This window comes from Pyrgilauda ruficollis, unplaced genomic scaffold, assembly GCF_017590135.1.
Source record: "Pyrgilauda ruficollis isolate IOZ18807 unplaced genomic scaffold, ASM1759013v1 scaffold10, whole genome shotgun sequence".
Lineage (NCBI taxonomy): Eukaryota > Metazoa > Chordata > Aves > Passeriformes > Passeridae > Pyrgilauda > Pyrgilauda ruficollis.
This window is the reverse complement of record NW_024508101.1, coordinates 9872760-9892488: the sequence shown is the minus strand read 5'-3', so window position 1 is coordinate 9892488 and position 19729 is coordinate 9872760. Positions and strand designations below refer to the sequence as shown.

At 41.5% G+C, this 19729-nt stretch overlaps 1 protein-coding gene across 1 annotated transcript in view; it reads left to right on the top strand.

The window, feature by feature from the left end:
* Positions 1–19729, top strand: part of LOC121352446 (netrin-4-like) — a 45412-nt gene that overhangs the window by 17828 nt on the left and 7855 nt on the right. Inside the window, exons 3-5 of the mRNA XM_041465399.1 lie at positions 1584–1847; positions 13695–13821; positions 14172–14360. Coding sequence (XP_041321333.1) covers positions 1584–1847; positions 13695–13821; positions 14172–14360 — 580 coding nt within the window. The remainder of the gene's footprint in view (positions 1–1583; positions 1848–13694; positions 13822–14171; positions 14361–19729) is intronic.

Below are 19729 nucleotides of genomic sequence, written 5' to 3'. Positions count from 1 at the left end.
TGCTTTCCACCAAAAAGATCAGACCATCCTGGATTAGGGGAACTGGACAGATATGCAGATTTGGTCTTTGTCCTGTGAATCCACCAGCAAGGGGAATGCTGGGCACCTGGACAAAACAGAATGAGCCATTTGCTTATGGTTCCATTGACCAGGGGAATGCAGACATCAGGGTGGAAGCGCTTGGGCTATTTTGTCATGGCTTCATTGGTCAGGGGAATGTGGGCACCTGCATTGCACAGCCTCGGCAATCTGCCCACAGCTCGGTCAAACAAGGAGCTGTGGGCATCTCTGATCTCACCAAGCAAGGTTGTTTGCAGCTTTGCAAGAAGCTGACAGTATAAGAGAAGAGAATTAAAAGGAAGAAAAAAAAAAAAAGAACAGAGTTAACCAAATAGAAAACACTGTGGACAGGTGGGAGAGGTACCAGTGCCTTTGCTGGGTTCTGTGCAAAGCTTGGCAGCTGATTCTGTTAATTAAGGGTATTTGTCTCCCCATGTGCCATCAACATGCAACTGAACTATCTCCTAGGCATAAACCACAAGCTCTTTTATGGCTTCTGCAAGCTAAAAGGAGCAAAAGTATTTTACATGCTACAAACATTTTAACTGATCAGTTCATTAGGAAGAACAAAAAACTGAGAGAGAGAAAAAGGGAATCCCTACGGAAACAAACATTTCACTCTGCTAATACTAACAGAGTCAGTCAGACAGAGACTGTGACCACTTATAAAGCAGGGCCAAAGAATCCCAAGGGCAAATACCTCTGCCATGGTGGAAAAACTCAAGCAGAGGAGAAAACTACTGTCCAGTTGGAGTTAGCACATCTAAGCCTGGAAACAGTGCTTACAGTTCTCTATTTTACTGACAAGGACTGTGGTGCAGCCCTCCATTATCTACCTCTCCCAAAAGCAACAGAAACAAGCACACCCCAAGAGATAGAGAAGGGTAGAGTGCTGGTGAGCTAAAATACAACAATCACTGTTAAACACCAAATTAGAACTGTGATGCTCAAAGCCTAACTGTTACTGCTCTGGAGAACTATCAAACAGCAAAAATGCTGTGACAGAAGAGTAACAACCTGCACACACCAGCAGGAACCAAGCACCTCAGATCCTGTGAACTCACTGCTCTGCAGCTGCTTCTAAGTAATAAACCACCTGGCTTTGTGCACAGACAGGGCTCCCTCAGTGCTCACTTGCCCCAAGCTAAGCTGGGTTTCCACCATAGTTCAAGTGACCTGGGAAAAAAGTCTGATCACAGTTTCCACTTCTTTCACAGATTCCTTTAGTGCCTTTGTTTACTTGACTCTAGAACTCATGCTAAAGTCACGCTCCTAAAATGCTTCCAGAAACTGGGATGGCATTAGCACTGCATTTGTGCCAATAAACCTTGGATTTCTCTGAATGACACTATTGTCAGTGGGCTCAGAAACACAAGGAAGTAGAGCTTTCTTGAACCTTAACATATTGGCTGAACTGCAAGAAGGGAGGGCTTTCTGCTTTTTCCTAAAGATCATCTTGGGATATTTGCTGTGTGTGCAGAGCACTGTTATCAGCTCTAGGATGTGAACTTTCTCTCTTTCAGGTGATTTATCGTGCCTTAAGTCCGGCTAACAAGATCGAAGACCCTTACAGTCCTGAGGCTCAGGATCTCCTGAAGCTCACCAACCTCCGCCTGCTTTTGTTAAAAAGACAGGAATGTCCCTGCCATGGCTCAGGATTGGTAGAGAAACCCCAAAGATTTGCCCACTATGCTATTTATGACCTGATCATCCGGGGAAGCTGCTTTTGCAATGGGCATGCAGAGGAGTGTGAGCTTGCCAACAGGACAGGAGTCATGGAGAACATGGTGAGTTCCAGACATTTATCAGCTTACTAGACTTGCTACTTGCTTCTGCTGCCTCAGCCTAAATGTATATTTTATGTGTGATCCTGTCCTAGCCTCCCTAAGCCTATCCAAAAAAAGGGCAGCACAGTCAATCCACATTAGTGAAACCTACACCACTCTGGGAAAATATTTCCTATGCTCCTTTCTACAGTTTCATGGATAATAACTGCTAAAAACTCTAGAACTCTTAAACTCAAATAAATTACTAAAAACCATGCACCTCAAGATACCTATAAATTGAAAGGGGTCTTTGTAATTGGAACAGAGATCCAACCCCAAATATAGTGAGTGAAATCTCCTACTTATATGCCTGCACAGAACTGAACTAATATCTTTGATACAAAGTCTGTCCTGGGCAGAATTTCAGCATCAGATCTCAGATTTTCTGAGTTTGTGTGACATGAGCAGTTCTGTGCTACTTAGGGTTTCAACCTTCTGTTACTTTCACAACATGGACAGCAACGTTCAGGATGTGAAAATAAATTCTGCTCTCCCACTCTTTTATCCATGCATCTTAAAATAAGTTAGAAATTTTTTTAAAGCCAAACCTTTTAGTAAAATTATTCTGTAGTACTTGGAGTGTCCCTTCCCTGTTCAGTCTTTTATCTGCATTTGACTCTTGATGTGCACAAGAGGAGTTGTGTTTGAATGCACACTCAGACATAGAAATTCAGAGAAAATGACTGATGACACCTTTTTGATTTAGCTGCAAGCATTCTGTAGAGAACTGTAATAACAATCGTGGAGAGATTTAATCTAATCAAATATCCAGGTACCTTTACACATATACATCAGAGATGGAATTCAAGACACTTTAAACTAGTCAGTATCTTCCCTGGATCCAGAAGTCTCTGTCTCTCTATTAGGCTTTGAAAACCCAAATAACCCTTAAAACTCTAGCCCCCAGTGCACTCTGACATAAAAGACTCAAGAAAAACATCATAAGCTAATTTCTGTCCCTTTAGATACATGGTACACTTGACATTTTGGCTTACATTATTTTGGAATGTGTATTCATTGTCTTCTTTTCAACTTTCCCAGGTTCAGAGGTAGATATTGTAAGATAATTAGGACTGTATGACTTTCAAATCATTTCTGAATCTGTTCCATCTGTGGTATAAATTCAAGATTCAGCTATACTATGTGATACTATCAGATTCAAATAATATAGACCCACTTAAATCATAACTATGTGGAGAAAAGCTGTTTAGAGAGTGGATCATCCTTACTGCAAACTGTTAAATAGACACATAGTGAAATCAAATAGATGAATAACACACTAAGTGAATGCAGCTGGTAGAAAAATAAACATTCTGCCCATCAGAAAAGGAAAACACAATATTGTGTGTGTTACTGGCATGACCACTGTAAACTATGACTGGATATTTTTCCCACTGGTCACAAGGGAATAGAATCTTTTTGTGCCATCAATGACTTCACAGGGCAGAAGGTGAAATAGTTTTGATGAAATGCACTTCACGAGTGACTCATGTCCCAGGAGACAGAGGGTGGATGCAGCACATGATTCTCACAGATATTATCAAGTCTTTGTCTAAGCAAGAACTCAAACACAGCTGTGCAAAAAATAAGAAAAGCCTTCTGTAGTTTTAACTGTCTCTAGAACCCTAGAGGAGGCCTGGAAAAGACCAGAAGTGGGCTGGTTTATGTCCTCACAGAAAGGTGTGATCAAGCACACCTGAACATCCACTAGTGAATGCTTGTTGAGTGAGATTCTCCTGACAAAGAACCTTCAAACCTTCAGTAGTTGTTCCAGTTCTAACATTTTGAAAGCTCTTCTTTAGTGCCTGCCTAAATAATCTCTGCTGCAAATTTAGGTGATTTCTCCTTGTCTCCTCTTCCCCAGTAACCAAAGTGAGCAGTTGATCCTCCTTCTGCAGATATGATTGGAAGGTTCGCTCCATGTCCTTCCTTAGGTTCTATTTTTGTACTAACCAGAGAAGTGTGAAACCTTAGGTGGTAAAAAATTAAAATTCTACTCCCAGATCACACAAGCCTGGAGTAAAGATGATCATGCTACTGTATTCATCTTTTCTGTACTTCAGACATTACAAATTAGTCTTTCCCAAACACAAAAGAAAACCCACTCCTGCAAGATCCAGGTCCCTGGATCCTTTTGCATTTTATCTAATATTTACCAATAATGATATTGTAGTGGTGAGGGGAGAGTTCACATTGGTCCAGATCTCAATGTTTGGTTTACACAGCCGGCATGAGGGAGTTTATGTAAGTGTATAACTTTTTGGCTTGAAATACAGCAATCTCCTTGCCTACAAGCAGGAGGAAAAAGCCTTTGTTGTTGAGGCTTCAACACCAACAATACAGTTCCCATCAGCCAACGTACACTGCAAAAAAATCTTTGCCATTTTGCAATTCCTTGGCAGAGGAAAGGTGCTCTGCTTTCAGTCACATGGCAATGGTGACCCACATAAAACAGGGTGTGGAAAAGATGTTACAAACACTTTTGTCATCCAGACATCCAGAGATAATCTGATTCAATCCACAGGCCACATCTAATATTTAAGGTACACATGGGCAGAACAAGTCTCAGGACACACAGTTTTTAATGTGGCTGGTGTGGATGATATCATATCTTCTACAGATTGAAGGCAGAGCAGCTTTGTTTCCTGGGCTGCTGTTAGGTGATTAAGTAAAATGTTGCAAAAAATAAAGACCTCTAAAGAAAGTCTTAAGTAATATGAGTTTCAGCCTCTTAATTGTTCATAGTCCTCCTATGATGTATTTATCTTCTGTAGTTAACAAGAACAAAAACAATGTCATGTAGAATACAACTATAATTGTTTGATATGGGATAGGACAAAAATCTGGGATCATTCTGCACTTGGGTCTTAGAAAATGCATTATTGTGTTAAGTTGCAAGTCTGCTCTTCCTACTCTGACAGAAATCTCTTCCATTTGTAATACTCCTAATGCTGCTAAACTCATACTACATGGAGGCTAAATAATGGAGAAAATTAAAGCAAATTTCTTGATACTTTTGAACCAGTATTTTTCAACACCATTTTGGAGGGACTGGATGAGCTGTGGCTGTTGGATGATCTATCAGTGATCAGTTTATCTGTGGTTATGTTACTTCAGTCATGGCAACCCATTCAGGTTCTGGCTTCTCCACTGAGGCTGCCAATAAGAAAAGCAGCTCCGTGAGAGGCAATGTCACAGATGCCACAGTGTCATAGCAACAGATCGATACAAGAAAACTGCAGATTGTAAACCCAACATCCAAATGGTGCGTCATTCCTCATATTTTGAAATCCTACAGAGTTTTTTGCATATTTCTCGTCATGAGTTTGTGAAAATACAGTGAGATCCAAAATAGGCGCATAGGATCCCATGAAAATATTCTCTGACTTCTTATTTTGGAGCAAAACAATAATATTTACTCTTTCTGTGGGGCTTTTTCTTTTTTTTTTTTTTAACAAGCCATGCACCCCCCTCAACACAATTTATCTAGATGACATTTCCTGTACAAACTACTGAGAATATCATGTTTGACAGGAGGAAAACTTTGAGATATCAATATGAGAGCTGTAAATAGACAAGAAACTTCAGGACAAACATGTCTTGAATTTGAGGTCCGTTGCTATTGACAGTAATGTTTTCTTGGTTTCTGTTTAGCTTTCCTCAGACTGGAAAAATAAAAGGAGACACAGAGATGTCATTCCTCACCCAGCTTCAATAGCTTTGTATGGTAGCTAATGGCAAAATTCTCCTTTCTGAATATCACAGCCTGCATTTTTCAAACCCTTACAAGTTGTTTCCCAGTTTTTGTTTTTTTTTTTTTTTTTTTTTTTTTTTTTTTTTTTTTTTTAATTTTTGTTAATGAGGGTTGTTAACATGCTATTACAAGTGAAACAACTGCCAGGACCCAGCCAGCTGAATGCATCTAGTCTTGTTCTATGGTTGGATGCAGCAGAACACAATCCTGTCCAAGGTATTGACACTGCAGGATGTACAAAGCTATGTGTGTCTCTACAGAGCTGCCAGGTTTAGGATCTGCTTTGGTGGCCCATTTTAGGTGAGTCCAGAGGTGCTTCCAGAACAAAGTTTACAAAGAAGAAAGTGCATATGGACAGAACACAGAATTTAGACCAAAGTCCTTTTTGTTTGCCAAACATTTCACAATTCTCTTTCTAGCTCATGAGAAGTAAGTTCGGAAAGAGGAAATCGAATGTGGATGAAAATGTTTTTGTATAAAGCATTAGGGTTTTTTCTTTTTACTTCTTAATTATTGGTACCTACAGTGCCAGGAAATTCTTACAAGTGACCTCGGATGTTTCTTCTGCTTCTTTATCCTGTTTACAGAGACAAACTAGACTCCCTGTGGGCCTGATCCTCCACAACGAAGCAAATGGAAAGTTTTCCACTTACTTCAAAGGGAGCAGGATCTGGTTCTAAGTAGGATTCCTTGTTTGGCATAATGGGGGTTGTATAAGGTAAAACTTGCTTTTTTACATCAGTTTTCTAGGTGACCAGGCTGTTGTAAGCCTTGTAAATATTATCTACCTCCTCTTCAGATATCGTGTGCAGTTCTATTCATAATCCCCAGCTAAGTTTTCACATTATCTGATTCCAGCCCAGAACTCAGAAATGCAAGAGGTACCACTCACTTTCAGGACATTTGAACAGTGGTATTTACTCATTACTCTGTGGTTCAGGCACTCAATATTTAAATACTGGGTCTCATTCCCCTTTGTACTTCCTCTATTCTTAAAACTCACCAAGAGCTGGTGACCTACTGTAACTCAGACCCTGCATTTCAGCCTGACAGCTGTTCATTGTCTGCAGTTTGTTACAGATTGATAATGGAATTACTGGCACTGCAGGCAAAACCAAGAGGACAGCTTGTCCCCAAAATCAATAATAATCAAGGTAGAATTCATAAAGAAGACAATGAGCAAGCAGAATGAAATATGAACTGAGGGAGGTGAATTCAGGCAGAAGACAGAGCTGTGTTTCGAAACTGTTACAGGCTGAGTAACATTATTTTCTTACTGTTCAAAAAGTTCTCAGGGATGTCAGTCTGAATACTCAGCTGGACACTATCACTGGGTTTTCTCCACCATTACCAATTCAGTGAATTTGGGACCAGCAGCAGCTCATTCACTCACTGCTGTGGAGATCAAAACCTACATGGGCTCAGGTGGCCCTGCCACACGTGTCCCAGCTCTACTTATCCCTGTCAAGTTCCTGCAAACTTTATTTACCAAAGCCACCAAGTATGAGCCAGAAACTGAGTTCCCTCAGAAAATACCCATATGTGTAGTAGTTTTCTGACACACACATGTATTAGCCCTTCTCCCAGAAAACAGCAAGAGACAGAGGAAAATAATGGCTTTTCTCATTCCTGATTAGAGTAGGAATTTGAACTGCCCATCTGCCCACAGCAGGCACTGTAATCTGGGACTTCCAGGTCACCCATTCTCTTTGCAACTTTGGAAAAGTTGAAGGAAATTTTTAGTTTAGCCTCTTATAAGTTGTATGTGCTGTCCTTAGGACCTGATATTCAAGGATTTTTTATAAACCTGCATGGATATGTCTTTTCATTTGGAGAGACCTCAGAGCCCATTTGAGCTGTAAGAGAAACAAAGCAGAACAGCACACACTGTTTCATTTAGCCATGCAAAATGACCCAGGAAGAGTCAATTTACTACAAGCAGGTAAGGGATAGTATCTGATGTCATTGCAAACTGCAGTATCCCAAATTTCCCAGTGACATTACGGAGTCTTTGGACATGCAGAGTCCAAAGGCAAACATTTTTTCTGAATCAGCAACAGTTGCTCTGACCTGGAAGGCTTCCAAATTTAACCTTCATTCATTAGGAAAAAAGCCCCCAGACAGACTGAGAGTAGCCCAGGAGAAAGAGCAACAACCATAATGTTTAATGAAAGGACAATAGGTAAAGAAACTAAATGGGCAGAGAAAAAGCAAGAGGTGTCAGGTATTATACAAAGCTGAACAGAGTTTAAAAAATAATTAAAACTGCAGGACAAAGAGGTGGAACATTTTCTCTTACTTTCTCAACTGTGAATCAGAATTCAAGTGAAGAAGATTTGTGCAAAGATGACCAAGTATCATGTAATTTCTTGGGACTGTTGTATGAAAACAGGATAAAGTTCTACATTATGTGCTATAAATCCACCAGAAGTTACAGAGCTCAATGGAAGAACTACTGGATGAAACTCATGGCTGAGTACAGCAGGTCAAGCTAAATGGTTCAAACTGATCATCCTGGCATTAAAATGCACAAAGCTATAACCTCCTCTATGTCCTGATCCAAAGCTGCTCAGGTGGTTGATGTACAAATCAAAGCCTTTGGCAGCAACACCAGACTTGTAACAGCATGACTGTACTGTGAGACAGATGAGGGAATTAATCCAGATTAAAAATACTAGTGCCAAGGGAAAAAAAACCCTCGGTTTAGCTTTTTTCCAAACATGGTTTGGTTTTGCAGCCCAATTTATACATAACTCAGGGCATGATGTAAGTGATAGCATAGAAAGAAATAGTAAGAAAATGTCTCAAATTGAGATTGTCCAAAAAAAGTTTACATCATGAAGCCACAGTCTGAGAACACAGCTGCTATACCAAAACACAAAAGTAGAACTCACTTTCACATGGCCATTAAAGCCAATGTGATGGTGATTGAGTTTAGGAAAACATTTGTCTTCCTTTCCTGGACTAATTATATCCTCTAAATTCAGGTATGTCAGTTTATGTCTACCCTTTGCAAAACTGATTAGAAAACTTGAAGTATGAAGAAGCCAGAATATCAACATTTAAAGCATTTAAATGTTTAAACATTTAAAGTTTTAATTTTCAAAGCTGACAGCCTGCATTAGTGACAGGAGCAAGCTGAATGCACTTGGAGAGCAGGAGTGCAAGAACACAAACTATTCCAGGGGATGCACATGGGACTTCAGACTGGTATTATGAAATGGGGAGGTTTATACAATCACACACTCTGTCTGCCTGCATCTTTTTCTCAGATCCATTGCCCACAATAACTTTGGAAGACACTATCCAGTTTCAAAAAAGTCGTGAAAGTAACTGAACTCTCAATACAATGAATGGGAAAGAGCCTCGGAGACAATGCAGTTATCAGAGTAATGAGAAAAAGCAGATGAAGAGAGGTGTCAAAAATAAATTTCATAATCTTTCCAAAGTACTCAAATATTGCAGCAGTGAGCACAGTGGAGAAGTCCATATACACCTAAACACTTTTGTACCTAAGATCAGGATATGTCAAGTGATGCAGTGTTACCTATGGAACAAAAGAACAAACTGAAATATAGAGGTGATACAGAAATCCCCTGGATCTCCATTTTTCATCTGCTGTACCAATACATTTATATGCATTCATATAAATAAGTGTCATAAACTACTCAGGCTCTAGCTAAAAATTGTTTTTTTTCCTAACTAGTGGCATGAATTTTGCCTCCGTTTCTCACACCTTGCTTTCAAGCTTCCTCCACCTGGATTGGCAGCTCCAGATGAAGAAGGCTGAAGTATCTCCTACCTCAGGTGCTTCTTTGTAGGCAGATATGCTAAAGATTCCAATGACATTAATCCAGGGAAAACCACAGTGTTATTATTAGTGTCCTGAAGGCACTAATAGAACTTTAACAGCCTGACCAGCCCCACCTGGGACTCTCACCCGTGCTCTCTGTCCATTGGCTTTGGGGTGCTATTTAAGCTCAGCCAGGGCTCTTGCTGTTTGTTTGCATCCCTGCCTCTGGCCCAGTCTCCTGGTGGGTGTTGGGGCTCTGCTTGAGGTCTGCACATTCCCCCTGCACCTTTCCCTGGCCTGTGCTGTATCTTGTCTCTCATTCTGCCCCCTAAATGGACTTTGCATCCATGTTATGTCTTTCTTGGCCTGTCTCTTGCTGCTCCTGAATTGTCCCAGCCCCTTTCCTTTTTGTTTCTGTGGTGCCAGCCCCCTGCTCTGCCCACAATGCTTGGGATGGTGCCCTCTCAGTAAGGGCACAGCCTTTGCTGTTGAAAACCTCAGCTTGTAGCTCTTTGGCCCTTAAAGAGCAACTGGCCCTTGTTGCTTCCTGACACTCCTCATCTTATTAATCATCGCTATCTCCACGTAAATCTCACCCTGCTTTCCAGGGCACAGAAAAGTGTCAGCCTAGTTTCCCTGGATCTGTACTTGCCTGATTGTCTTCTCTTCCCTGGTGTGATATTTGTGATCCAGTAAATCCTGAGATCTTGCATTTGGTAGAGATTGCTGTTTTTCAGCTTTTTGGTCACACTTTGGTGGGAGAAGTGCAGACTTATTTTAGCAGTGAATAACAACTCAGGGAAACACCTGCTCTCCTTGTGCTGCTGTTGAGTGTGACTCTCATATTCTCCTGTCTTTAAGCAGATATCCCATTTCCTATTTTATCTCATGGTTTCCTGTATTTCATTCTTGCTCCTTCCTGGACTTTAGTCTCTGGCTGCCTCTCCTATCTCTTCCTCTCTAACAGAACAAATTGTCTCATTACTCACAGCCACTTCACCTAGCCTTATTTCATCTTACACTTAAATGTAACAAGTGTCTTCCACAGCTCAGCTTTTCCTGCATTAACCTGTCTTTCTGTGATGGCCACTTACATCCATTAATCATTTTTCTTTTGTGTTCAATGTGAGCTGTCCATCTTTGTTCCCTTCCCCTATCCAAATCCTTTCTGTAATTCATTGTCACTTCATCTTGCACTCTCTTCTGTAGCTGTTTCACCTGTGAATGCTATCTGAGATTACTCTCCATGGAAAAAATATTCCTTGATACCCATGCACAGACAACATATGGCAGACTACTTTGTCTTTCATCTTGCTTTACCTTTGCACCAATACCAGTCAATTCTCTTTGCCTTCTTAAATCTATGACAAAAATGATAGTACCCAAACACTTTCTAAAAGAAGCTCCATGCCAACTTCCCTGTTTCCCTGTGCCTGTTCAATGGCTTAGACAAAAGGGCTGAAAAGCCAAGCAGACAGCCAGCAGGAGAGCCAGTCATCCTTCCACGTGGATATGGGAGCTGTTCCATAGCAGGGATCACAGGTAGGAAGCCTCTTCTCTGCCTGTGTCCTGATCACAACATGCCACAAACTACAGTTCAAACAAAGCAGTGGACAATGAGCAAACTAACACATCTACTTTCCAAAGAATAACTCGACCTTTCCTTTCCTCTCCCACTGAATTTTCCTGTTTATTTTTCTGAATAATTGTTCATGAGTGTTCACACCATCTGTGCTGCACACTGTAAGCACAGGGTCCTGTGGAATAATGAATATTTGATCATGTCATTCAAGGCTAGAATGAGATTGCATGGTTTAATTCTACCATTTCCCATTGCACGGTCTCAGCATTTTTCATATAATTTTTTTACTATAGTGAACACAGAGCTTTTACATGTATTCCTAAAATATAAAATGGGCTAACTTGCAGATTTTACATAGAAATACATTTCAAGAAGTATTTCCTAATTGAAGAGATCTAGGATTTTGTTCTGATCCATTTTAGGATGAGCTGTGAAGTTCAGGTGGAGTCTGAAGTTTGGAGACATGCAAATCTATAGTTCTGGGTCAGGTTCATTTTACCTTTCTTCTGTTCTCTGCCTCCTTAAGAGCAGCCCCTGTAACCACAGGGGAGAACTTAAAGCCTGAAGTGTCAAACTAGGGAAAAATATGAAAAAGGGAACTCTGGGAAAAGCACAACGCTGTGGCATCAGTATTTTTGCCTTTTTCTCGGCCATTTGTCACGCTGTTCATGCCTTGAACGTGGATGAGTTTCCCGTGCGAGGGTGGGAGCGGCTCGGACGGAGCCGCAGCCGCGCTCAGCGCCGGGAGGAGGCGGCGGCCGAGCCAGCCGCCCGTGGAGCGGCCGTGGCATCAGCTGCGGCCGATCCCTCTGCTCCCTGCACCGCTTCTGCTCGGGGAGGATTAGAAACCAGGGCAGCGGAGAGCAAATTGCTGCGGGAACATGAGTTTGGGGGCAGGGGAGCACATCCAGCCACCGCTCTTGGGAGGCGGCTCGGCTGAACCCGGGCTGCCTGCGCTGCCAGATGGGGAGCGGGGCTGCGGGGAGAGCCTGGCTTTCGGAGGAGAAACGGGACTCCTGTTAATGGTGAGGTGAAAGGGTTAAAGTCAATTCGCACACCAGTAAAAATGATGTTTCAGCCTGGCTTTTTTATGTGCAGCAGAGCTGTGCTGAGCTCAGGATCCTCACCAGCCCGCGGAGGGACAGGGGTCTAACCCCTGGGCATCTCTGCTCTAGTACCTGTGTCTCCTGGCATTATAGAAGCTGCTGGTGTGATAAATGTAGAACATGACTTATGGTACCACCCTTCCCTTTCTCTCACACCCTATGCTTGATATTTCCTCCAAAAAATTTCTCTGTCAAATCCTTTCCCTGAGGCATTGCAAACAGATATTGGACTACTATTTATTTATTTAAAAACAAACAAAACTAGCAACAACATAAAAGCCCTTCTGTAAGGCTGTTCTTAGATATGGTTAATATTACAGAATCTTATGCACCAAATCACAGTTTATTGTGGAAGTGGCTGCTTTATTGCTGGTGTGAAAAATTACTTGAGAGCAGAAGTAGTTTCAATGGTAACTTTGAAGGCTGGACTAGCTCGGTTTGCAAGATCTGGTTTCTGGTGTGAATATCTGCTTCCAAATCTGATATGTATTTGAATATTTCCATGACTAAAAATCATTATTGTGTTCCAATGAAGGTAAGTAAGTACAAAGGAAGCAAGTTCCTTCTTCAAGTAACTTTTCAAGCAAATAGTTATGGAGAGAATTATTCAGCCAGTCTTAGTCAAGACATTTTGCACTTTATTTGCCCATCAAATGCTATGTATTGTTTCTAGCTTAGATGGGTTTATGTACCTGAACCCCATTCTTCAGGCAGCTTTTGCTCATTTTTGTTGAACATCTTCTAATTCCTAATTTATCTGGTAATAAGATGTTCAAAACTGAGCACAGCATTGCAGGTACAATTTTTTGTCCTCTTGGAGTTATAGTGCTCTTAGTTCCATAGCCCAAAATTTTACTGGGTCTTTTCTACTAATCTAATTATATATAGTCATATGTAAGTTGGTAGGCTGGTGCCTATTGTACCTAAGTTAAAATATCAGTGCCTTCCTCACAGAATGGCTTAAAGCTCTCCCACTTTTCTGTGGGAGTACTGGTTGGTGTTTTTCCATTTTTAATATTTTTGCTACATTTTTAACTGTGCTAGGATGTCCATGACTATTTCCTCATTCATCTAACAATTTCAAATTTCATAATTCATGGTGATTTCACTTCCCTATATTTAGACTCCATACTACAATTTCCAGATCAGTGTTAATGTCAAATAAGACAGAGCCCAGCATCCTGTTAGCCTGTGCTCTCCTGTGACTTGGCTCTAACAGAGCTAGCCTGCTAGCCCAGAGTATATTTGATACTCTTTGCATGCTCTTGCCCTGAACTTGTAAATCAAAATAAGACCTGTTAGCTCACCAAATTTAGAGTCTACAGATTGTTCATCAATGCAGTAGTTAAATAGCCAACTGAGAGTTAAATTGTTGCTCCATTTTGTAAGGTATAGGAAAAATTCTACATCACTAATAACTGTGAAAAGAGAGAGCTACATGTTTTAGCTCCAGGCTCTGTGGGTTTCCTAAGAGAGCCATTCAGCTGTGTGGGAATTGCCCCAGCTCCTCAAGAGGCTGCTGGGGTCTCCACCTGTTCCTGCAGCCATTTGACTGCTCTCTTTTCCCTGGCAGGTCCATGGGAAGTGTGTGTGCAGACACAACACGGCAGGGGACCACTGTGAGAAATGTGCTCCGCTCTACAACGACCAGCCTTGGAAGCCAGGAGATGGGAAAACAGGGGCACCCAATGAATGCAGAAGTAAGTGGAAAGGAGTTTACTGACCCAGGCTCTCGGGGTGAGCACTCACCATAACAACAAGCAAAGCTCCCCCACAAAGACTTCTGTGATTTACAGTAACGGTGCCATTACAGAAACCGGGGATAAATTGCTGGTCATTGATGGAGAACTTCAGTGGGCAGGTGTTTTTCTGCACTGGGGCAATTGGGGAGTGGAATTTACAAGCCAGAAATCTGGTTTTCATGTAGCTACACCCCCCACATACCAGGTTCTGGCAGGGTTTAAAATACTGCCAGACTGGTTTGGAAAATGCTACCATGATTAGTACGTCAGTTACAAAAGCCTGAAGCTCGTTCCCCTGTCCTCACCAGAGTGTCGCTGCCACAGCCACGCCGAGAGCTGCCACTTCGACCTGAGCGTGTGGCTGGCCTCGGGGAAGCGCAGTGGGGGAGTCTGTGACAACTGCAAGCACAACACGGAGGGACATCGCTGCCAGAGGTGCAAACCTGGCTTTTACAGGGACAGAGGGAAGCCCCTGTCTTCTCCAGAGGTCTGCAAACGTAAGTGACCATCCTACACGAGGTAAAAAATGAATGGTGAAAGAATCATTACAAGAACAAAATAATTTCTATAGAATCAGTAATTCCTACAGAGGTAATTCATGAGCATCATTATCTTTTCTTTGTATTCTTTTCCTAAACTACAGGAGGTTTTGATCAAAGGTGATCATCCTGAATTTTTGTGTCTATTTGTCCCCATGTTATGACATGTTTTTTTGTGATAACTGATTCAATTCTCCAAATGCATTACCTCCTGGGGAAAGGTACATTCTTCTTGTGTTTGATTTTAAATTAACATCGTTCCTTTTCTCTTGAGGCACATTTTATTTACCTGGGGTTTTTTTCTGTACATGTCAAGACTCTGTGAGCCTATGTGCAAGCTATTGTTAAATTCCATTTGATTGTGCAACATGTGTGCACATAAATACATAGAATGGATGCAGAAGATCCAGGAAGCCTGGAACTCTGCATATTCACTTGGAAACAAATACATCAGAACTCAGACTTATTTCCAGACTTACAGCTGTTATAGGGTGCTCTGCCCAAATTAATTGCATCATTAACACTTCAGCTGAATGTGTTAGGGTGTGTCTTGGGCACAGAGGCACTAATAGCTGCACACAGAGGATGTACAACCTCTGGATCAAGATAGTTTGCACCCAGCCAGTCTGGCAAAGAGCCCAAATCTCCCTCATTTAGAGCAAACATTTCCTGAGTATCCTGCCAGGCTTCACGTGTCTGATTCTATCTCACATCTGTTTGAGAGGTTGCTATTTCCAGCAATATACTTAAATTTTTTTTCCCTTTGGATAATTTTCCTTCCCCATAGCTCAGACATCAGTTGCCTGCAGAGAGAACTTCATTCTCTGTTATCTGACTTCTTGCCCACTGACATAATGAGCTTTTGAAGCTTTTCTGACCCTTTTCATGTTCTTCAACATGATTCCTCTTAAACATTTAGGTTACTCCTCTCATTAGGATTGTGAGTCCTGTGATATTCTGTGATATATCCTGTGAGTCCTTTCTGTGCCCAACATATCCAATGTTTCTGCTCTTTTGCCTTCTTCCCACTGGAACTTGGTGACAGCAGACTGCTTCCACACAACTTTTTCTTCTGATTTTCACAATGTTCATCACAGAACATGAATCAGCAGACAGGGCAGAGGGTGAGCTTATCTGGCTCACCCTGTAGTGTTCAATAGTAGCCCTTTTCTAGTTCTGTTTCTACTCCGAGCAGATTTGCTACAGGAGAATATTGTAATGAGAACAAATTGTTATGCCAGAAGATTAGCTTTCAATCTCATAGCACCTGGAAGAATCTGTGTATGAACTCTTGTACTGAGCAGCAGGGAGATGGTGCAGTAACCAGCATCATGTGTAATGCTAGATAACTGCTAAAGTCAAGGAGCACTGGAGAGCAGCAAAGAGGAAAAAACATTGTTTGAAAATACAGCCTATCTGTCTGGAAACCCTAGAACTCTTTGCCTAGATGAAATCAGACCTTGACTCTACGTCTGCCTCTCTTGTCTGGTCTGTTTACAGGTCTCTCAGTAACCCCTGCCAATACTCTGCATAGCAAGAGAAAAACTGTTCAGAAATTTACCTTGTTGAAAGAGCTTTATTCCTGCTGTGCCAGTGAAGCACAACAATGTTCTTTTCACCTGGGAAGGTGCTGCTGCCAGCAGAAGGCCCCCAAATGCAATTGTCTCCACTGTGAGTTGCATGCTCAGGCCTAGAGAGCTGCCGTCCTGCTTTAGTCACTGAAAGTTATATGTCTTTTCTAGGCTCCTTGTTCTGTCAGTGGAGAAACAGAGGGACCTCTGGGGAATTATTTATTGCAGCCTAAGGTAGATGCCTGAAAGAGATGGACTGAATTACCCTCTAAAGCATATCTATTTCCTTAAGAGGTACTCTGGATCACTAGCCTGCACTAGAGTTTCTCTTAGCTGAGATGAATTTAATGGGTTTGATTCAGCAGCAAAGTAAGCAGGACCCTATCTGTGAATGATTCAAGTCAAGGGGACCTTTCCCAGGGGTTTAAAGGCATTCATGAATGCTTGCCATATCAAGATATAAGGAAAAGGCATTGCAGCTCACTTGGCTTTTGCAGAACCTGTGTACACAATGCTTGCACCTCTGTGGGAATAGGAGGAACTCTGGATATAACTACAGACTTAAGAGAAAACTGGGAAGGAGGTGGTTAATCTGTGCCTTTTCCCTTTTATTTAAGGCAAATAAGAGAATTCCCACAATAAGATTTGACAAATTCCCATTATAGGTAGCACTTTGTATGATGGAAGGCCTGATCCCCAAACACTTCCCCATGAGGATTGCAGGCAGTGTACAAGTGTGCACTTTGTGTTACAGTGCACCTCCACAGAGAGTTTTCAGGGAACACTTCACTACTTTGGTTAATATCAGAGACAGCAAAACCAGAAACACCAGTGGAGACAGGCTTTGGTTAGAACAGACTCAGTTTGGTAGAGGGAAGGTTTTTCTTCCAGGACCATCATCAGCTAACACTGAACTGCAAAGCCTCCTGCAGGATGTGCAGGATAGAGGCCCTCTTCTCTATACTTTACATTGAAAACTTGCATTGCCAGTAAACCTCACTGGGGGTGGTCCAGGTTGTTCAGGTTGTGTGACTCTAAAACCAACTCTGGTTTCTCAGTAGAAAAAGTTTCTATTTTGAGCACTGCTAATATACTAGACAATATATGAGAACACCAGATAGATTTTTGTCATACCTCAGCCTGCTGATTATAAATTGAAGAGCTGCCACTTCTGGATTAGCATGTTTTTTAGGATTTAAGTGTACCAATTCCAAGGCATCGTCTCACTTTGAGGAATTCATGCAAACAGTGCCAGACTAACAACACTAAATGAAAATCCCATGCAATAAGCAAGTGTTGAAAAGCAGCAATAAACTGCAAAGAGCAGACTGAATTAAAGGTTTTGGTCAGTGCAACCTAGTGCCCATCTTCCCATTTTGAGCTCAGAGGAAAAAAAAACTTTCAATGGGAGATGAAAACTTGACCCTTGTGTACAGTAGATACTGAGCTGGGAAAGGAAGTCTGATGAAAAAGCTGAATGAAATGCTGTGCTAATCCTTTGAGAAAGCACGCTTGAAGAGTGCTCTGCCATCCAGAGCAAAGTCTAGGTTCAGCTGTGACATCCCCCTCAGGCTCCCAGAAAGTTAACAGGACACTGCCCAGGCCCAGAAACAGTCTTTAAGCATTAGTCATAATAATGAATAGCATTCTCTCTTAATCTGCTCTGAAAAAAAAAAAAAAGTTGTATAACAATTGGATCTCCTGGCACTATCTAAACCACCCTTAGCTGACCCTCCAGTATGAGACTGCAAAGACATTCTCTCAGAAGAAAAAAAATCTGCTGAAATTTGATATGGAAGTGTGAATCTGCTATTCCTTTTTGTCTGCAGAGGTAGCCTGCCTCTGATCCCTTTGCTTCTCCTGTTCCTACCAGCTGGGATGAATGAGAGCAGGGTCATGGGCAGAGCCTTGTTTGGACACTGCTTAGATCTATATTAAAAAGAAAAAAAGGCTGAAAAGAGTCCCTGAGCAAGGCACACACCTGCCTGTTATTGGGGGTGACAACACAGGATTAAGTAGTTTGTATATAGACTTGTATGGGAGCTTTGACTCAAAAGCCTAATTGTTTCCTAACCAATGGTTAGAAAAGCTGCTGTATCCTTGGCTCTTTCCTGTGGCTTATTCCAAGGCTTAAGGGATCCTTCTGAAATGGCACCATCTTTTGTACTCACCCTTTGCTTAGCTTAAAAGTAATGCAGGCATGTAGACCGATTAAAAAGGGTCTCCAGGAAAACAAGCTTTTTTACTCAAATGAACAAGGCTAGAAAATTAAAATGTGCCCAGATGCACATGCACACACACATGGTATGAAAGGCTCTGCTTCTCATCCTTTTACTTCTGAGCAGAGGGAGTGAACTTTTAATTCTAATATCACAAAGGCCCCATCACATCTTGGTTCAAAGTCTGTCTTAATCAGCCCTGACCACACACAGAGCTATCTTATTTCCTTCATTTAAGAAACATCATTGGCAGAGTCCATTCCCACACCTGACATGCTTTAAAAATCACACTGGTTTGATCATATACTCCCAAGATGCACATGTATATATTTCAGACTCAAAAGACTGTTTGATTTTTTTATTTTGCCAGTTTTTTTAAAAATCAAATAGCAAGTCTGCTCACAGCTATATCTTATGCAGTATTATTAGACAAAAGTTTAAGATACCTCATAGGCCACTGACTTACTTGGAGCACCTGTAAGCTGGGACCATATTGTTACAACCAATATTATATTTTACATCTGTGTCTAATTACATGGGAAAACAGCTGTGCTGAGGGCAGACAGATTTATTAGGGACTTGAGTGGGGATTGCAGTATGAATTATTCATTTTTCATTATTTCTTGTCTCCTCCCTTTTACAGTAGTGTCTCACAAAAACTTAGTATGGGAGTGAGACTAAAAGGTAAGAGGATGCTTTGTGACACTCTGTGACCAACAGGCAACTCTAAAGTAAAATTGTTTTTCACTATGCTGCTGTCAAGGGGAGAACCAAAACAAACTGCCCAGCTCTGAGCCAGGATTGTCTGCACACCGTCCCTAACATAATTGATGATGCCTTTGACAAACAAGGCCATTGTCACACTGGCTGCTGTTTTGTTAGACAGGGAGGTGGATGGAGAGAAAATGAGGGTTTGCCAAGAGAAAATAAGCAAAAACCAGTGGGAAAAGGTTGTCAAATATTGGAAAATGTTAAAGGGTAAGGTTTTGGAAACTTGCTTTTATGTTTCTTTAATAGTGAGGTTTATTTGCAAATCCATGGTAGTGTTAAACAGATAAAAACCCAGTCAGCCACAGCTGCCCCTTCACCATGTGACATGTGGGCTCTTATTTTAGGAGTTACCTTAGATGCACAACTGGGATTTTGGCTGTAATACTCTGGAAGCCAGACAATGCACCCACCCAAGCTGAAATGCTAAATAAACACAGACTGAGTAAAGAGTTTGTAAGCCACTTGTATAACTCATCTGAAAGTGTTGTACATGTATTGATTCAGCTTGCTTTCTGATGCACCAGAAGCTGTTCCAGTTTCTAACTTGAGAATATGTCCCACAGTTCATCTGGGAACACTATTTTTATTGAACTGTAGCCTCAAAATTAAAAAGAAAAGGCACTTTTGTTTTCTGTTTCCTCATCAGCTTTCACCAGTGCTTTCAGTCGCTGTGCTGTAACGTTTTCCCTTTGGAATAGGGTAGGAGAAGTTTCATCTTCCTGAATCAGGTTCCAGTCTCAGCTGGGGATAGGATAGTCTAATGATG